At 34.1% G+C, this 18,881-nt stretch overlaps 1 protein-coding gene across 5 annotated transcripts in view; it reads left to right on the forward strand.

Annotated features, from left to right (window-relative positions):
* SLC4A10 (solute carrier family 4 member 10) overlaps positions 1 to 18,881 on the forward strand; it is a 161,517-nt gene that overhangs the window by 106,587 nt on the left and 36,049 nt on the right. For all 5 annotated transcript variants that reach the window (XM_059394076.1, XM_059394075.1, XM_059394077.1 and 2 more), the window contains 3 exons: positions 11,226 to 11,331; positions 16,741 to 16,902; positions 18,708 to 18,821. In XM_059394076.1, the coding sequence (XP_059250059.1) occupies positions 11,226 to 11,331; positions 16,741 to 16,902; positions 18,708 to 18,821 (382 nt within the window). The remainder of the gene's footprint in view (positions 1 to 11,225; positions 11,332 to 16,740; positions 16,903 to 18,707; positions 18,822 to 18,881) is intronic.

Here is an 18,881-nt window from a genome sequence, read left to right on the forward strand (position 1 = left end):
ACCCAACTTTTGTAGCAACATGGACGGGACTGGAAGTCAAGCAGAGAGAGTCAATTATCATATGATTTCACTTATTTGTGGAGCATAAGAAATAACACAGAGGACATGGGGAGATGGAGAGGAGAAGGGAGTTGAGGGAAATTGGAGAGAGAGATGAACCATGAGAGAGTATGGACTCTGAAAAACAATCTGATGGTTTTGAAGGGGCGGAAGGTGGGAGGTTGGGGAAGCCTGGTGGTGGGTATTATGGAGGGCGTGTATTGCATGGAGCACTGGGTGTGGTGCATAAACAAACTGAAAAGAAATTAAATTAAAAAAAATTTGTCTTCGGATGTCATAGAATTTCTTCTTGGGGTTAAGAAATGATGTCTTATAGTAACATGCAGCTCTTATATGCATGATAACATAGATATCTGCGGTGGCTCCAGAACTGTAGGATCACCTGATCTGCCCCTACACGTCCCTTTAGTGGGTGCTAAATGCAAGGTCTTTTCTACCACAGTTCTCTACTATGTCCATGGACTGACTCTTCCTCAAGACCTAACAGTGAACCAAGTACTTTCCTTTAATGCCATTTTGTGAGAGCCTGAGCTACTGTTCTAGATATGCCTAGATCTGATCTTTTCAACTAATGATATGGGCTTTATACGAGGACGGCATAACCAACATTAACCAAAAACCACAGCAATAGAGGAATAAGAATTCTTTCAAAAACTCCTTCAAAAGCTTCTTATTCTCATTTTAACATCCAGAGTACCTGTGAGCGTCCTCAGCACTCAGGCTACACAGTCTGGGCCTAACTTATCCCATAGTCTTGCTTCAATCTCTTCTCCCTTCCCCCTTATGCTTCAGTTGCACTAAGCTTTCTATGCTTGTGTCTGCTCCCTGACTCAGGCCTTCCCACCTGCTATTTGCTCTCTCTGGTCCACAACCCCTACCACCCTAACCATACCATTTCTTACTTAATTTTGTTCATTTTTTAGTAGATCTCAGCTCAAACATCATTTTCTTAAAGTTTTTTTTTAAGCACCCAGATTCAAGGTATGGCTTTTATTTACCTTCTTCAGAAGCTAAAATTCTTTATAGTACATTTCACAAATTATTATTTTTTTAATTGATGTATAGTTGACATACAATGTTACATTGGATTCAGGTAAGCAACATAGTGATTTAACATCTGAATGTTATGCTGTCTCACCACAAGTGTAGCTACCATACGTCACCATACAACGTTATTATAATACCATTGACTATATTTTCTATGCTGTGCCTTTTATTGCCAGGACTTATTCATTCCATAACTGGAAGCCTGTATCTCCCACTCCCCTTCACCTATTTTGCTCATCCCCCAACCTGTTCTCCTCTGACAACTATCAGTTTGTTGCCTGTATTTATGGATCTGTTTCTGCTTTTTATTTATTTGTTTGCTTGTTTGTTTTCTTTTTTTGATCCCACATATAAGTGAAAATACATGGTATTTTTTTTTCCAACTTATTTTATTTAGCTCAGTATTCTCTATGTGCATCCATGTTGTTACAAATGGCAAGATCTCATTCTTTTTATGACTGAGTAATATTTCATTGTATATATGTACCACATCTTCTTTATCCATTCATCTATTGATGGACATTTAGGTTGTTTCCATATATTATTCACTCTAGAGCTAAGTAATGTGCAATAATTACATATCCTTCTCTATAGCTCCTATGTTATCATGATTCCTATCCCATTAAAAAACAATGTTCTGAGTAGATACTTCCAGAACAGGGGTATAAGCAGCTCTGGTGGAACAACGATACTGGTGAAAAACATTTCAAAAAGCAATAATGGAGGCTCCTGGGTGGCTCGATTGGTTGGGTGATTGACTGCTGGTTTTGACTCTAGTCATGATGTTATGGTCTTTGGATGGAGCCACATGGGGTTCCACACTTAGTGGGATATCTGCTTGGGATTTCTTCCCCTCCCTTTGCCCCTCCCCCCATTCATGCTCGCTCTCTCTCTCTCTCTTAAATAAGTAAATAAATCTTTTATTTTTTTAAAAACAATAATGGAAAATCTGTGGAAAATGTCTTAAGAGTATACAGCAAAGAAACACTTATTTATTTATTTATTTTTTATTTAAGAAACACTTATTAAAGAAAATCTACTATATCTTGGTAAGAACAGCAAGTCTGCAGAACTTGAGCCACAACCTTCTTCCTCCTTAAGTCCATCCCAGCTCAATATGACGGAAGCTTATTCTAGGCAAATATAGCCAAGACTATGGGGCTCCTTCTCCTCCTAGCCTCCAGGTGGGGGCAATGATATCTTCTCAAGAAGAGTAGGTTGCCAGCGCTATCATTCCATTCCCCGCCCCCTGCATGTGTTATGAAAGCTAAGTACTGAGTTGGAGCATCCAAGAGTTTGGGACTTTCTTCATTCACCCAGACCCACCCAAAGGGTAGAAGTACCACCTCCAGGCATAGACCCTGATTGCTGCCGCTGCCCAGTCCCTGCTCCTAAAGCAAGGAAATCTCTCCGGAAAAAAGCATATCATTTTCCCTGTCCCTAGCTCTGGAGCCAAACCTTAGAGATTTTGCCCAGGAAGGATCCTAACATTCTCTCAAAAAGGACTGGTTTTATTTGAAGCACAGCTTAAATGTACTGTCAAAAATAATGGAAGTTTTGGTGGAAAGCAATTAAGAGGTAATAGGTAGCTGTATATGAGATACAAGCTAAACTATAGGCCGCCTTATGTACCAGAGAAAACCAGGGAATTAGACAGCTAAAAGAGCCCTTCCAGGGTCAGGAAAATTTCAAACAATAACCTCAACTGCAGAGGAGCTAAAATTTAATTGAATCAGATCACCAGAGCAATGTATGCCCTCAGGTTATTGTCAAAAACAATAGAGCAATCAGCCAGCAATTAGTGGAGCCCAATAGCTGGGTGTATGTGTTAAGCCTTAGGACTACCACAAATAAAATAACCCAGATATATAGTGAAGGATAAAAACCAGCAATGCTGTTAACATCATGGTCAAATGAATTCTTCTTTTTAACATTTCATAAGCTGCTCAAAATCATTCCATATTTTAGTTTCTTCCTCTTAGGAATATGCTTTGCTTATAAAACCTTTTATCTTTCCTGGAATTGTTGACTGCCTTCTTTTTCTCTTGCTTCTGTGCTGAAATGTATTCAAGCTTTCCAATAATTCAATAATTCTATCCTGTTGAATCTTATTAAGATTTTAAGTATATGGTACAGCAGGTGTTGCACAGTAAATCTCTAGAAAAAAAATTTTAAAGATTTTTTTTTTTTTTTTTTTTTGTCAGAGAGAGCTGCAGGCAGAACAGGCAGAGTGAGAAGCAGGCTCCCTGCTGAGCAAGGAACCTGATGTGAGACTCGATCCCAGAACTCTGCTATCATGACCTGAGCCAAAGGCAGATGCTTAAGTAACTGAGTCACCAAGGCATTCCTAGAAATTTTTTAATAGAATTTTTATTTATTCATTTGAGGGAGAGGGAGAGAGAGAGCACAAGCAGGGGTAGTGGCAGGCAGAGGGAGAGAGATAAGCAGACTCCCCACTGAGTAGGGAGTCCAGCACAGGACTCGATCCCAGGACCCCAGGATTATGACCTGGGTTGAAGACAAATGCTTAACTGATTGAGTCACCCAGGCATCCCTAGAAATTTTTTGTATTGCATAATTAAAACTCTGTATCCATTGAACAACTCCCCATTTTCTCCTCCCCCACCCCTAAAATCCCACTAAGCTACTTTCTGTTTCTATAAGTTTCACTACTTTAGATATCTCATAAGAGGAATCATGAGGTATTTGTTCTACTCTGTTTAGTCATTAAGCATAATTTCCTCAGTGTTTATCCATCTGATAGCATATCGACAGGATTTTCTTCTTTTTTCAATGGCTGAATAATATTTTATTGAATGTACATTCCACATTTTCTTTCTTCATCTGTAGATGGACTTTTAAATTGTCTCCACCTTTTGGCTATTGAGAACAATTCTACAATAAATATGGAAATGCAAATATCTCTTCATGATCCTGGCTTTGATTCTTTTGGATAAATACTCAGGGTAGTTCTATTTTTAATTTTTTGAAGAAACTGCATAGTGTTTTCTGTAATGGCTGCACCATTTTACATTCCGCACAGCAACATTGGCAGAAGGGTTCCAACTTGTCCATATCCTCACCAACACTTGTTCTTTTCTGATGTTTTGTTTGTTTTATCATGGTCATCCTAACAGGTGTGAGGAGATACTTCATTGTAGTTTTGATTTGCATTTCCCTGATGATTAATGATGTTTAGTATTTTTTTTTACATAGCTGTTGACCAATCGTAGGTCTTCTTTGGAAAAAAAAAAAAGTCTATTCAAGTCCTTTGCCCATTTTTTTTTTTTTTAAAGTAGGCTCCAAATAGGGCTTGAACTCACCATACTGATATCAAGACCTGAACTGAGATCAAGAATCAGATACTCAACTAACTAAGCCACCAAGGTGCCCCTGCCCATTTTTTTAAAAAATCAAGTTACTTGTTTTATGTATATATATTTTATTTATATATAAAGAGTTGTAGGAACTCCTTATATATTTTGGATATTAACAACTTATCAAATAGATTTGCAGACATTTTCTCCTATTCCCTAGTTTGCCTGTTCATTCTGTTGATTATTTCCTCTGATATGTAGAATCTTTCTGGTTTGATGCAGTTCCACTGCCAATTTTTGGTTTTGTTGCCTGTGATTTTTGTTTTATACTCAAGAAATCATTGCTAAGCCCAAAGTCATAAAGCTGTTCTCCTGTTTTCTTCTAGGAGTTTTATAGTTTCTGGTCTTACTTTTAAGTCTTTATCCATTTCAAATTGGTTTTTGTATATAGTATAAGACAGAGGTCCAATTTCATTCTTTTGTATGTGGATATCCAGTTTTCCTAGCACCATTTTTAAAGAAACTTTCCTTTTCCCATTTTTAGTATTGTTATCCTGTTGAAGATCATTTGACTGCAAAAGTGAGGGTCTATTTCAGGGCTTTCTATTCAGTTCTATTGGTCTATACTCTGTCTTTATGCCAGTACCATACTGTTTGATTATTCCAGCTTCATAATATGTTTTGAAATCAGGAAGTATAAATCTTCCAACTTTATTCTTTTCTATCAACATTGTTTTGACTATTTAGAATCCTTTGTGGATTCATATGAATTTTAGGATTATATTTTTCTATTTCTGTAAAAAATGCCATTTGGATTTTGATAGGAATTGCATTACATTTATAGTGCACTTAAGGTAATGTGGGCATGTGAAAAGCATTAAGTCTTTCAATCCATGAACATATGTGTAGCTTGTCATTAATGTCCTTAACTTCTTTCAACAGTGCTTTGTAGTTTTAAATGTGCAGGTCCTTCATGTCTTTGGTTGTATTTATTCCAAGTATTTTATCCTTTTGGTGCTATTGTAAATACAATTGTTTCCTTAATTTTTTTTTTGGATTGTTCATTGTTAGTTTGTAGAAACTCAACTGAGTTTTATATGTTGATTTTTTATCCTACAATATTGCTTAATTCATTTATTCTAACAGTTTTTTTATGTGTAGAATCTTTAGCGTTTTCTACATATAAGATTATAGTCATATGCAAACAGAAATAATTTTCCTTTTTTCTTCCAGTTTGGATGAGTTTTATTTCTCTTTCTTATCTAACTATTCCAGCTAGGATTTAAATGCTATATTTAATTAAAGTGGCAAGAATGAGCATCCTTGTCTTGTTCTTGATCTTAGAGAAAAAGTTTTTGGTTTATCCCTATTGACTAAGATTTTAGCTGTGAGCTTGTCATATATGGCTTTTATGTTGAGATAATTTCATTCTATTCTTTGATAAGTTCTTTTATTATGAAAAGGTGTTGAGTTTATCAGATATTTTTTATGCATCTAATAAGATGATCATATGGTTTTTATCTTTTGTTCTATTAATGTGGTATATCACACTGGTTGATATCTGTATGTTGAACCACCCTTGCATTCCAAGGATAAATTTCACTTGGTCTTGATGTATGAACCTTTTAATGCACTGTTGAAATTGATTTGCTAGTATTTTGGTGGGGATTTCTGTGTAAATATATACCAGAGATATGAGCTTGCAGTTTTCTTTCCTTATAATATATTTTTCTGGCATTGGTATCAGGGTAATGCTGGGCTCATAAAATGAATTTGGAAATGCTCCTTCCTCATTGGCATTGTGAAAGAGTTTGAAAAGGAATAATATCAATTCTTCTCTAAATGTTTGATAGAATTCACCTAGTCATGGGTTTTTCCTTTTTTGGAAATTTTTAAATTATTGATTCAATCTCTTTGCTAGTTATAGGTCTGTTCAGAATTTCTATTTCTTTATGTCTCAGTTTTGGTAGATTGCCTTTTCTAAAAATTTTTCCATTTCTTCTAGGTTATCCAATTTGTTGGTGTATAATTGCTCATAGTAATCTCTTAATAACTTTTAATTTCAGTGGCATCAATTGCAATGCCTCCTCCTTCATTTCCAATTATGAGTCTTCTCTGTTTTTTTCTTAGTCTAGCTTAAAGTTTGTCAATTTTATTGACCTTCAAAACACAAACTCCATTTCATTGCTCTTTTCTATTGTTTTTCTAGTTCCTTTCATTTACTTCTGCTCTGATTTTTATTATTTCTTCTGCCAACTTCAGGCTTAGTTTATTCTTCTTTCTCTAGTTCCTTGTGGTTTAAAATTCGGTTTTTGATTTGAGACTTTTCCTCATTTTTAATGTAGGCATTTATTGCTATAAATTTCCCTCTTAGTACTGCTTTTCTGCACTTGATAAACTTTCTTATATTGTGTTTTCATTTTCATTTGTCTCAAGATGTTTTCTAATTTGCTTTTGGTATCTTTGACACACTAGTTGTTCAAGGGTGTGTTGTTTCATTTCCATGTATTTGTGAAATTTCCAATTTTCCTTCTCTTACTCTTCTCTGGTTTCATTACATTATATTTGGAAAATATATTTAGTATGATTTAATTCTTTTTAAATTTGTTAGGACTAGTTTTTGTGACCTAACATATGATCTGTTCTTGAGAATATCCTTTATGTGTTTGAGAAAACTGTCTTCTGCTACTGTTGACTGAAATGTTCTGTATATACTGTTACATTCATTTGGTCTATATTGTTGTTCAAGTCCTCTGTTTCCTTATTTCTCTACTGTCTGGATGCAATTCATTATTTAAAGTGAAGTATTGAGAATTTAAGAAATAAAACAAATGAGGAAAGGGAGAAAACACGAGAGAGACAAACCAAGAAATAGTCTCTGAATATAGAGAATACACTGATGGTTTATCAGAGGGAAGGTGGATGGGGGATGGGTGAAATAGGTGATAGGAATTAAAGAGTATACTTATCATGGTGAGCAATGAGTAATGTATAGAATTGTTGAGTAACTATATTGTACACCTGAAACTAATATAAAACTTTATGTTAACTATACTGGAATTAAAATTAAAATTTTAATTAAAAAATAAATATAATTATAAATAAATAAATAAAGTGAAGTATTGAAATCTCCTAATATTATTACTGTTTATCTTTTCCTTTAATTCTGTCAATATTTCCTTTCTATATTTTAGTGCTCTTCTGTTAGGTCCATATACATTTTTAATTGTTATGTATTTTTGGTGGATTGACCCTTTTATCATTATATAATATCCTTCTTTGTCTCTTTTTACAATAATTGAGTTAAAGTCTATTTTATCTGTTATAATTATGCCCCGCTCCCTGCTGTCTTTAGGTTACCATTTGCATTGAATATCTTTAACTTTCACCCTATGTGTATCTTTAAATGCAAAGTTTCTTCTAGACACATTTGCTGGATCTTGTTCTTTACCTATTCAGCCACTCTGTGCCTTTTGCCTGGGGAGCTGAATCCGTTTGCATTTAAGTAGTTCTTGATAGGGAAGGATTTACTACTCCATTTTATTATTTGCTTTCTCACAGTTTTTGTCCCTCTTTTCCTCTTTTTCTGTCTGTCTTTGCTTTTTTGGGGGGTGAGTATTTGTAGTGACATTGATTCCTTCATAATTTTCTTTCATGTTTGTTCTACAGGTATTTTCTTTGTGGCACCATTGCGCTTACTAAAGCATCTTATAGTTATAACAATCTATTAACAAACTGATAACAAATTCAGTTGCACATAAATATTTTTTGCTTTTACTTTCTCCCCTTTACACACTTTATATTACTGATGTCACAAATCATGTTTTTTATATTGTGTACCAATTAGCATATTTTATAATAATTTTTAATTGTTTTATTCCAGAATTTTATACCAGAATTAAAAGTGACTTTTTACACACCTCAGTTACAGTGTTCTTTTTTGTCTGTATTTTACCTTTACTAGCAAGCTTTATACTCTCATTTTGCTGTTCAGGGTCTGCTAGTTTCAACTTGAAGGATTTCTTTTAGCATTTCTTACAAAGCAGGTCTAGTGGTGGTCCCTCAGTTATTTGTTTTGTTTTGTTTTGTTTTGTTTGTGTGTGTGTGTGTTTTGCTGTTGTTGCTCCCCAGATCTGGAAAGGTTTTATTTCTCCTTATTTTTGAATAACAGTTTTGCCAGACATAGCATTCTTGGTTAGTAGTTATTTCTTTCAGCACTTTTGAGTAGGTCATCCTACTCCCTTTTGGCCTGCAGAGTCTTCCTGAAAAATCCACTGAAACTCTTATGGGGGTTCTCTTACACATGGTGAATTGTTTTTCTCTTGCTGCTTTCTGAATTCTCTGTCTTTGATTTTAGAGAGTTTACTTATAATGTGTCTCAGTGTGGAGTTCTTTGAATTCACTATGGTTAGAACTCTATGGGCTTCTTAAATCTGAATGTCAGTTTCCTTTCCCTTTCTTTAAGTGTGCTTTTTTGTTCCTTATTCTCTTTCTTTTTTTTCTTTTTTTCTTTTTTTTTCTGGGACTTCCATAATATCTAGATTGGTCTGCTTAATGGTATTAGGTTCATTTCTTAGGCTTTCTTCATTCTTTTTCATTCTTTCTTCTTTTTGTTTTTCTGACTGGACAGTTTCAAATGACTTGTCTCTGAGTCCACTGATTCTTTCTTCTTCTTGAGTGAACCTAATGTTGAACGGCTCTGGAGAATTTGTCCATCTAGTTATTGTATTTTCAGCTCCAAAATTTCTGTTTGGTTCTTTTTAGTATTTTCTATTTCTTTGTTCATATTCTTGTTTTATTTGTGCATTGTCTTTTTAAGCTCTTTGAGTATCTTTATGATGGTTATTTTAATTTTATGTCAGGTAATGCATATACCTCCACTTCTTTAAGATGAGTTTTGGGAGATTTATTTTGTTCTTTTGTTTAGGCCATGTTTCCCTGTTTCTTCATGTGTCTCGTTAGTTTGTGGTGGGATTGACACATCTGAAATAACAGCCACTGTCCTAGTCTTTATGAACTGGCTTTGTACAGCAGAAGACCTTATTAATCAGCCTGACTGGAGATTCTGGAGGACTCTCGCCTTCTTTCTGTTGAAGGAAATGTAACTTTTCTGGAGAAGGGATGAATTATATGTAGTAGTAGAAGGAGGATTTCTGGGATCAAGTGTATATAGTCAGACTCTTAATTAGTTTCCACATTTTCAGCTTCATCTCTTACTACACTTCTTTGTTTAGTAGGAGCCCTTGTCTTAGTCCAGACCCTCTTTGGGATTCTAATGAACAATCTTTTACTGCAGTTGAAAACCAATATTTAGAGTGATTGAATGATCTTCCCATGGCCAGGCAGCCAGGAAAGAACAGAGCTTTATGTATAGTCAGTTTGGGATTTAGGAACCCATAGTTTTAAGGAAATTGCATTAATGTATGTCTATTACTTATCTCAAGTTCCTCTGTTTTCCTTTTTCTATGGCTTCTCTCTCTGCTACTGTGGAGGTTACTGTAGCTGCCCATAGTAGCTAATGCTTCCATATCCTATCTCTTAAAACCCTTATCACCAGCTTTCTCACTTGAACCCTTTTCCTTACTAGAGGCACAGTCCCAAGTGAGCCCAGCTAAAGAATCTTCTAATCTTCCTTAGTAAGAGAAGGAAGGATGCTTGTTTGTGTTGCCCAAGTAACATAGAGTTTCTTGCAGTAATAGAACCTCAATATTCTTTGAAGCATGAATGAATAGTGTAAGGAAGAGCTGACCAAATTCCTGAGGTAGAAGACACAAGAGAGTATTGCTTAAGCAGAGGGATTTACCAAGTAGAAACTGTATGGTATTTTCCTATAGAAATAATGTTAGTAATGGTAGTTAGAACCTACGGTTTGAAGAATACCACTAAAACAGCAGTCCACCTAACTTTCAAGTTATGCATTGTATATGGGCTAATCTGGGAGCCCAACCATGATTTTTATAAAATGCTTCTGTAAGAAAATGCTTTCTGAAGGACAAATAGTTTATGAATGAATTTTTGGAAACTGTAAATTGAGGTTAACATCTGAGAACATTAATCTTTTGGTCATCTTTGCTGATGTCTTCTTCTGACTTATTTATAAAGTTATAAAGAACCATGAGTGCAAAAACTGCTTTCTGTTACGTAATAATACCACTCTGCCCAACTCTTGCATTTTGTCTCTGCTTTTATGCCCATCCAGCATTCATTATGTTACCTTCTATGTGGTAGGTACTCAAAAAAGTTTTATGTGTTGATTTTTTTAATAACACTGTCATTCATCACAAAAAGTAGTATATCCTGAGATATCCAGGATTTGAAAAATTATAAATGACCTTTAGAATACAGATTAAGTAACTACAACTTTAATTGATATAGTTGTATAATATTAATAAAAATAAATAAATTATAATAATAGGTTTGGATGTTTTTCATTTTTTCCATAGAATTTATAATTTAGGTGCAAATTGTCATGGTAAAAGCTAGAAGGCATCCTGGTTTCAAAGGCCCCAAAAGCCCTGGGCTCTAACCCACACTTTTCTTAAGAGTGTCATTGGGACACTCTTCTGTCATTGGGACATTTTCTGTCATTGGAACAGAAGAGGAATGACCTCTTTCCTTAGAGAAAATACTATAGAGTAGTCTAATGTCCTGAGAATATATCTGTTCTGCTTTCTGGAAATACTGTGTCTTGGAGTTTAGGGTAAAGTTATGACTGGGAAAGAAGAACCCATCACATATTGATTTTGAGTAAAGTGACAAAAAGATAGTTAGTTCACAGAAGACACTGTTTTGCTTTTTCAGGTGTAACTGTGTAGAACCACATAATCCTAGCAATGATACATTGAAGGAATGGAGGGAGTCCAATATTTCTGCCTCTGACATAATTTGGGAGAACCTAACTGTATCGGTAAGTGAAACATACAGGCTTATGTTGACATTTTGAATGAATTATTACTAAGGCAATAATATTTTTAATGGCTGTTTATTATAAAAGTAGTGGTTTTGTCTTAATTTTAATTTCATTTTTAGGTTTTCATTAGTAAACTGGGGTTTTCTTTCATTATTAAGTTTTACTAGTAGTTAGTAGGCCTCAATTACTCGAAAAACAATCATAATATGACAAGATTAACTGAAAGCACATTAAATAATTGGTGTTGACCTAAATGAAACCATATGGCAGAACTAAGTCGGTCTTCAGTGTAAAGAACCCAGAACACTTTTATTTCACTCTGTAATGCTGCTCCAGCTGTTCAGAATATGCTGAGGGGGAGGGGATGTTTGTTAATATTTCAGTGTAAATATTGAAGTCCATGGAAGGAAAAAAATTCACTATTAAAAAATTCTGGTAACTTCCTCAGGAAGAGCATTCTTAACTTACATTTTCTTTTTATCTTCCATTCAAAAAAATGAATGGTAATGATTTTTCACCTATCAGGGTTAAATCCTGTACCTTTTAAAAATTTTGGCTTCCTCTGTTTTGTGATTTCATTTTTCTCCCTCCTCACAGCTGCATTTCTCAATTCTTCCTAATCTCTTATAGTACACCTCTTTCTCCATTTCTATTTGCATTCTTCTGTTCAATCTAATCTCATAATTGTAGAAATTGAATGTTCTGATTTTAGTAGTATTAGGATTTGACTCTTCTAGTTATAAACATTACAATCCAGACTCCTGTCACTTTACTTACCTCTATATGCTCAAATCCTATTTTAACCATCAGTATAACATTAAATGAATTCCAGTTCATTTTGTGAAACACATATTATTTTAGCAAATGAGTCAGTTAATGGAACACAGAAATCTTCTTATGTTGTACAAATATCACGAAACTCTAAGTATGATTCCTATAAGAGCATTTGACCTATTGCTCATTTTCTCAATTTTCTCCATTAAATATTTTCTTTCAGAATCAAAATCAAATTACTTGCCCTTGGTTTAAAATCCTTTCTTGACCTATATTTTATGAAATTTTTTATCTTAATCATTTTCTCTGGAATAAGTTTTCATTTATTTATGTTTTCTGTTATTATTAATATTTATTCTTTTCCATCTATTTTTACCTGGAAAAATGATATTAACAGACCGTTTCCTTTCAGAGAGCTTTTTAAATGGACCAACAAAAGAAATGTTGAGCAAGAAAGAATGCTACAGTTGCTCAGAATTTAGGCAGGGGATCATGGTTCATCTATTCTGCAGTGTATCTTCCATTTATATTCCCTTTGTGTAAACTGTAAAGATAATATGCCTAAAGAGCCTCTTGCCTGTGCACCACATCTTGTGTGTCCTCTTCAATGCAGAAACCCAATAATCCTATCTCTAGATCATTTAAAATGACAATTTTTTCTATGTGTTGTATAGTCTCTTAATAATTTACTCTTAAATAATAGTATTCATTCAATGTGGCAAATCCTGAATAATAAACTTCTAGGAGACTAATAGCACAATTGATCTGGCTAGTCATGACTTAATTTTTAGATGTTAAAAGTTTTAGGGTCAAGCGAAGTACAGTAAAAAATATTTTGCAATCAAAGCAAATCTTGCACGTTTTGTTTTTTTAAGTTCTGTAGTAGGTGTTAACATTCTGGCAGAAATTTTCATATTATTTTTCATAAGCTAAAAGCAGTTTTTGCAATGGATAATTGCTAATCTTGACCAGAAATAGCCTTTATCACCAAAGGGAATGCTACATAATGAAAAAATCTTGTAATTTTTAAGTCGATGAAGACCATTAAATTTATGTCTCAGTTATTATGCTGGGTTTTTTCCCCAGCATAATCACCAGCATTTTATTAATGAAACACTGTGCTAATGGCTATTATAACTTGTTTTATAAAACTGGTGATAGAACATTTACCTTACATATTATTCATTTGAAAAGTTTTCATTGAATTGTTACATATCTCATGAATTATAATTTACATCTTGCTAACTCAACAAAGGTGAAGAATTTTAGTTTTCTTTAATTCTCCCACACTGCTATATGCATAGTAAACATTCAATAAACATTTAATGATTATTTTGAAAGAGTTTTATATCACAAATTTACTGTTTAATGCAAATGTTTTGTTTTGGTTCATTTTGTTTTCTGGTTTTATTGAGGTATGTTTGACAAATAAAATTTATATCTATTTGAGATGTAAAACATGATGTTTTGATGTATGTATACACTGTGAAATGATCACCGCAAGTAAACTAGTTAACATACCCATCACCTCACAGTTAACATTTTCCTTTTTTCCCCATTCTTTTTCTTCTCTCTCTCTCTCTCTCTTTTTTTTTTTTTTTTTTTTTTTTTGGTGAGAACCATTAAGATCTACTGTCCTAGCAAATTCCAACCATATAACACAGTATTATTATTCATAATCATCATGTTATATAATAGCTCTTCAGATTTATTCATTACACATGACTAAAGCTTTGGGCCCTTTGACCAATATTTCTCTATTTTCTCTTCTTCATCCCCACCAGCCCTTGGTAAACACCACTCTGCTCTTTCCTTCTATGAGGTTGACTTTTTAGATTCCACATATAAGTAAAATCATGAAGTATTTGTCTTTCCATGTCTTCCTTTTTTCACTTAGCACAATGTCTTTCAAGTTCATTCATGTTTTTTGCAAATGACAGGATTCTCTTCTTTTTTAAGGGTAACTGATATTCTATTGTATATTTATACCACATTTTCTTAATCCATTCATCCATCTACAGACACATAAGTTATTTTCATATTATGAATAATGTTTAACTGAGGTCTTTTATGGCAAGCTAGACTATGTAAGTTTTTTATATAAATCTAGATTTTTATAAATAAATATATTTAAAAGTATCTCAGAATCAGTCATTATAAGGAACTCCTAGGCAAGGTTTAAAATATTCACATGCAATTAACTAGCAGTTGTCTCAGAATTACATAGTTAGCTTTTACATACATGAGGGGGAAAATACTAATGCCAAATTTGATTTCTTATTCTTATTAACAAAATAAGTGTATGTCTTATCAAACTAAATTTTTATAAACTTATAAATTTGAAACTTAGAATGTGTTTGAAGAATAATTAGTAGATAATTGTCAACACAATTTTTAAATTTTTATAAGTGAAACCATATGTCAGATTCAAAAAGGGGAACAGGATTTAGATTTGGTTTTCACTCCTGAATCTCAGGACCGGTGTCCATGTGCGTGTGTGTGTGTGTGTGTGTGTGTGTGTGTTCGGAGTATAAACCAGAAAATAGATGTAGGGTTTTGTAGGTCACAGTTTTTCTTTTTAAATAACATACTGCCCTCCCCCACCCCAGGAATAAAACAAAACAAAACAAAACAAATTTGTTTTGAAATTTGCTTTGAATTCAAGTAGTAAGGCAAGCACTGGCAATTTATTATTAATTATATAACTGTTAAATGATCCTTTAAGTGACATCTATGTTCTTAAGAATTCAGAACAAGACCCAGCCAAGTCCAAGGAATATTTAGAAGACTTTCATATCTACCCAAAAGACCAAAGATGGACATAAGTCTGCAGATAATGTTTGCCTTGGAGCTTCTAGTTCCTCTTTGTGTTTTGCCATTCTACCTAACCATTACTTTGCTTAATGATTGCTCTTCTGGCATCTCTGGACAGAGGAGAGAGAAAAGACTAAGAATGCAAAAATTCACTTTGGATACTTTATTTTTTAAGAGTTTTGAGTGAAAGAAAACCAAAACCATAATTACGGCTGTGAAGGTTTCTTTGATTTCTTTGGTCTTTTAATTAACCAAGTTATTGTGCTCTGTCTTAGCTTAATATGGATAATTGGAACTCAACTTTACCTTGCAAGGAAGATATTTGGGGCTAGATTAGAAAAGGGGACAATTCTTTTAGATAATTATAAGGTAAGCTAACATTATTTTTTCAAGAATCCTACTCTTAGGGGTAGTTGCCCCAAACAGATTTTACTGGTTGTTGGTTTGTTTTTAGATAAAAATGTGGCTATCTGTGATCTATTCTAAAATCTTCTGAAGGTACAGGAGGATTATCAATAAATTTACTTTCTATTTATGTCCAGAATATCTCAGGTACTACTAATGAGGTCACCAGATCACTTAGATAATGATTTTTTGTTTTGAAAAAAAAAAAAGAAAAGAAAAAAAGTAAAATTTCAGTAATCTAATCTTTAGTATAAAATAAGAGAAACCAAAGTTTAAATTTCATTCCAAAATATTAATGTTTAAAATGTTCAGTTTTTCTTGGAGAAAGAAATTTTTTTGCCTTTGCTGCCACCTCATGGTTAAGGTAGTAATTAGAATGATACTTAAGGGGCTTATAAAAATATATATGAGGGGGAAAAAAAGTAAAAAATGAGAAGTCACACTAAATATGAGCTTTGTTTTACTTGTGTAGTAACTTCCTCTCTTTTGTTCTGTAATCTAATTTTAAGCTGTATCTTTGACTCCCAATTTTATTCTAGTAGGAATACATCATGGTTTTTTTGTTGCCTTTTTCACCTTTCTTAATAGCTTTTGAACTAGATAATTCTATGATATCACTGTTCTTTTTTAATGTGCAATAATACTCCCACCATAGGCACCATGTTTATACCAAAGCTCTGCTGCCCAGCAGCTATGAGGCTACAGCAAATTACTTAACTTCCCCATGTCTCTGTTTCCTCAAACATGAAATAGAAATAATGACCTCTCCCTATTTCCTAGGGTTGATGTGGAAATTAATTAAGATGATATATTTAAATGTCTTGTTGTTGACCCTAGCAACCACTCACTATCACATATGTCATATTTTCAATAAATCTAGTGTTAGGAACTTAATGGATATGGGGTTAGATATACATTGATTGGTAGATCAATTAGGTGGGTTTTTTTAAAAAATATTTTTAAATTTATTTGACAGAGAGACACAGCAAGAGAGGGAACACAAGCAGGGAGAGTGAGAGAGGGAGAAACAGGCTCCCTACCGAACAGGGAGCCTGATGCGGGTCTCCATCCCAGGACCCGGAGATTGTGACCTAAGCCGAAGGCAGATGCCTAACAACTGAGCCACACAGGCATCCCAGATCAATTAGTTTTATAGATTTAAATTTAACTTGAGAAGAGCAAAAATTCTAAAAGCATTTATGTTCAATTTTAACGTAATATAAATCTCCAGTATTGCTCTCTACCTATCCAAATGGAATTCATAAAACTCACTTGGATGTCTATTAAATCATTAAGAGCCATAGATGAAGAGCTTCACATGTCAACTAGAGATGATCTTCAGACATTAGTTTCCAAAAGAAATATGTCCTTTTCTTTCTCAACTAGCTCCATTTGTTTTATTTCCTCTGGCAGGAATGCAATTCATTGCACGGAGAATATGTTGGACGAGCTTGTGGCCACGATCACCCCTATGTACCGGATGTCCTGTTTTGGTCAGTGATCCTGTTCTTCTCCACAGTTACTCTGTCAGCCACCCTGAAGCAGTTCAAGACTAGCCGCTATTTTCCAACCAAGGTACTTTGACTAGAATATTCCTGATCCAAACATAAACCCACATAAAGCATGTTATAGAGTCATATGTGTGTTAAAACAAAAGAAACTGCAATTGCTGCCATCAGAAGAGCTACTAACAGGCCGTGTGTGTGTGTGTGTGTGTGTGTGTGTGTGAGAGAGAGAGAGAGAGAGAGAGAGAGAGGGAGAGAGAAGGAGCTGCCAGCTTAGGAGTGAGGTACGGCGGGGAGAGGTGAAGAGAAAGCATTTTGTGATACAGGTGCTAGGACAGCACATGCCCTCTGGGCTTTTACGCTAACTTCAGATCCCTGCAAAAAACTCCCACTCTCCCACGTACACTTTGGGAAATCAGAAGCACACACTGCATGACTGACTGTCACTTTTTTGCCCAGTGAACAGTGGGAACTATTCCAGCCTGACAGATACCTCATAGGAGCCACTGTTACATTCTCTAATTGGGAAAGCCCCTGCAAGACTCATTGGAACACTATTCTCTTTTTCGTTTTTAAAGTGTCAGTCCCTCCCCCTAACCCACCACGTTTGCATCTGCATATTTGGAGAGGAAAGTAAACAGAGAAACAGCTTAGTTCAATATTTAACACTGCAAAGTAACACCTATAATGTCTTACTCAGCCAAAAAAAAAAAAAAAGAAAAAAGAAAAGAAAAAAAAGAAAAAGAAAAAAAACAAGAAAACAAGCTTTTTAGGGATGAGCTAAAGATTATGATCAAAATTCTACTCTAAGAAAATGTTGTAAGAACTGTTTCTTCTAGAGGAAACTTCTGTTTTTGTCACCTCTCCCTTCCCTAAGGTGAAAGATTAATTCCTTCCCCTGCAAAGCTCAGTTTGTTTGATACAATTTTTTTTTTTTTGGTAAGTTGAAACAATAATCTCCTGCATTTTGTGTGGGTGTATGTGTCATAAAGTCATCCTAATAAGAAGCCATACCTTGTTGTTGATCGTAATAAGGATTTTTTTCTTGAAGATGGCTTTATAAATGGAAAATGGCTTTAAAAACTGGTATACACTTTTCAATTTTTTTAATTTTTATTAACGTATAATGTATTATTAGCACCAGGAGTACAGATCTGTGAATCGTCAGGCTTACACACTTCACAGCACTCACCATAGCACATACCCTCCCCAATGTGGCACACACTTATCTTGATGAGCACTGAGTAATGCACAGAATTGCTGAACCACTATATTGTATGCCTGAAACTAATATAACACTATATGTTAACTACACTGGAATTAAAATTTGTAAAGAGGGAAAAAATACTGGCTTACACAGAATAACTTTTAAATTTTCCCACTCTGTTGTACACAGTCTCTGCTGCCCTACTCAACTTCCCAGATAAACTAGCCGAAATATTATGCTTCTTCACTATAAATAGATACTTTTATTGTGCTTTAGGTTTATCATATTAAAATATTACCTGCGGAAGAAAGAATACTAAAATTCAGCCAGATTCTAGCCATGTAATCTTATTCTGTGTTGTAAATACTCACACACTTGAGCTCATAGTAAACTTACATTTTAAATACTGAAAATAGCTCAATCACCATTGTAGCTATTATATACTGCCTCATTCCAGAAAGCTTAAGTGCATATCCATCTTAGTAACAGAATACATAAATAGATATTCAGGGTCTGACAGAGCTAATGGTAATATTATAGTAAGTATAAAATATCATATTAAGATATTATGTCATAAAGTGACTATAAATTGTGATTCTGGATTATGTTCTTAAGTATTTCTTACTATTTATAGTTCTTTAAGTGACAAGCATTTTCATTATTTTTAGGTTCGATCCATAGTGAGTGACTTTGCTGTCTTTCTTACAATTCTGTGTATGGTTTTAATTGACTATGCCATTGGGATCCCGTCTCCAAAACTACAAGTACCAAGTGTTTTCAAGGTGAAGTTATCATAGCATATATAATCTATTTCACCATCTCTAGGCCTTATCTTCATTTAG

Source organism: Mustela nigripes, chromosome 3 (assembly GCF_022355385.1).
Source record: "Mustela nigripes isolate SB6536 chromosome 3, MUSNIG.SB6536, whole genome shotgun sequence".
In the NCBI taxonomy this organism is placed as follows: domain Eukaryota; kingdom Metazoa; phylum Chordata; class Mammalia; order Carnivora; family Mustelidae; genus Mustela; species Mustela nigripes.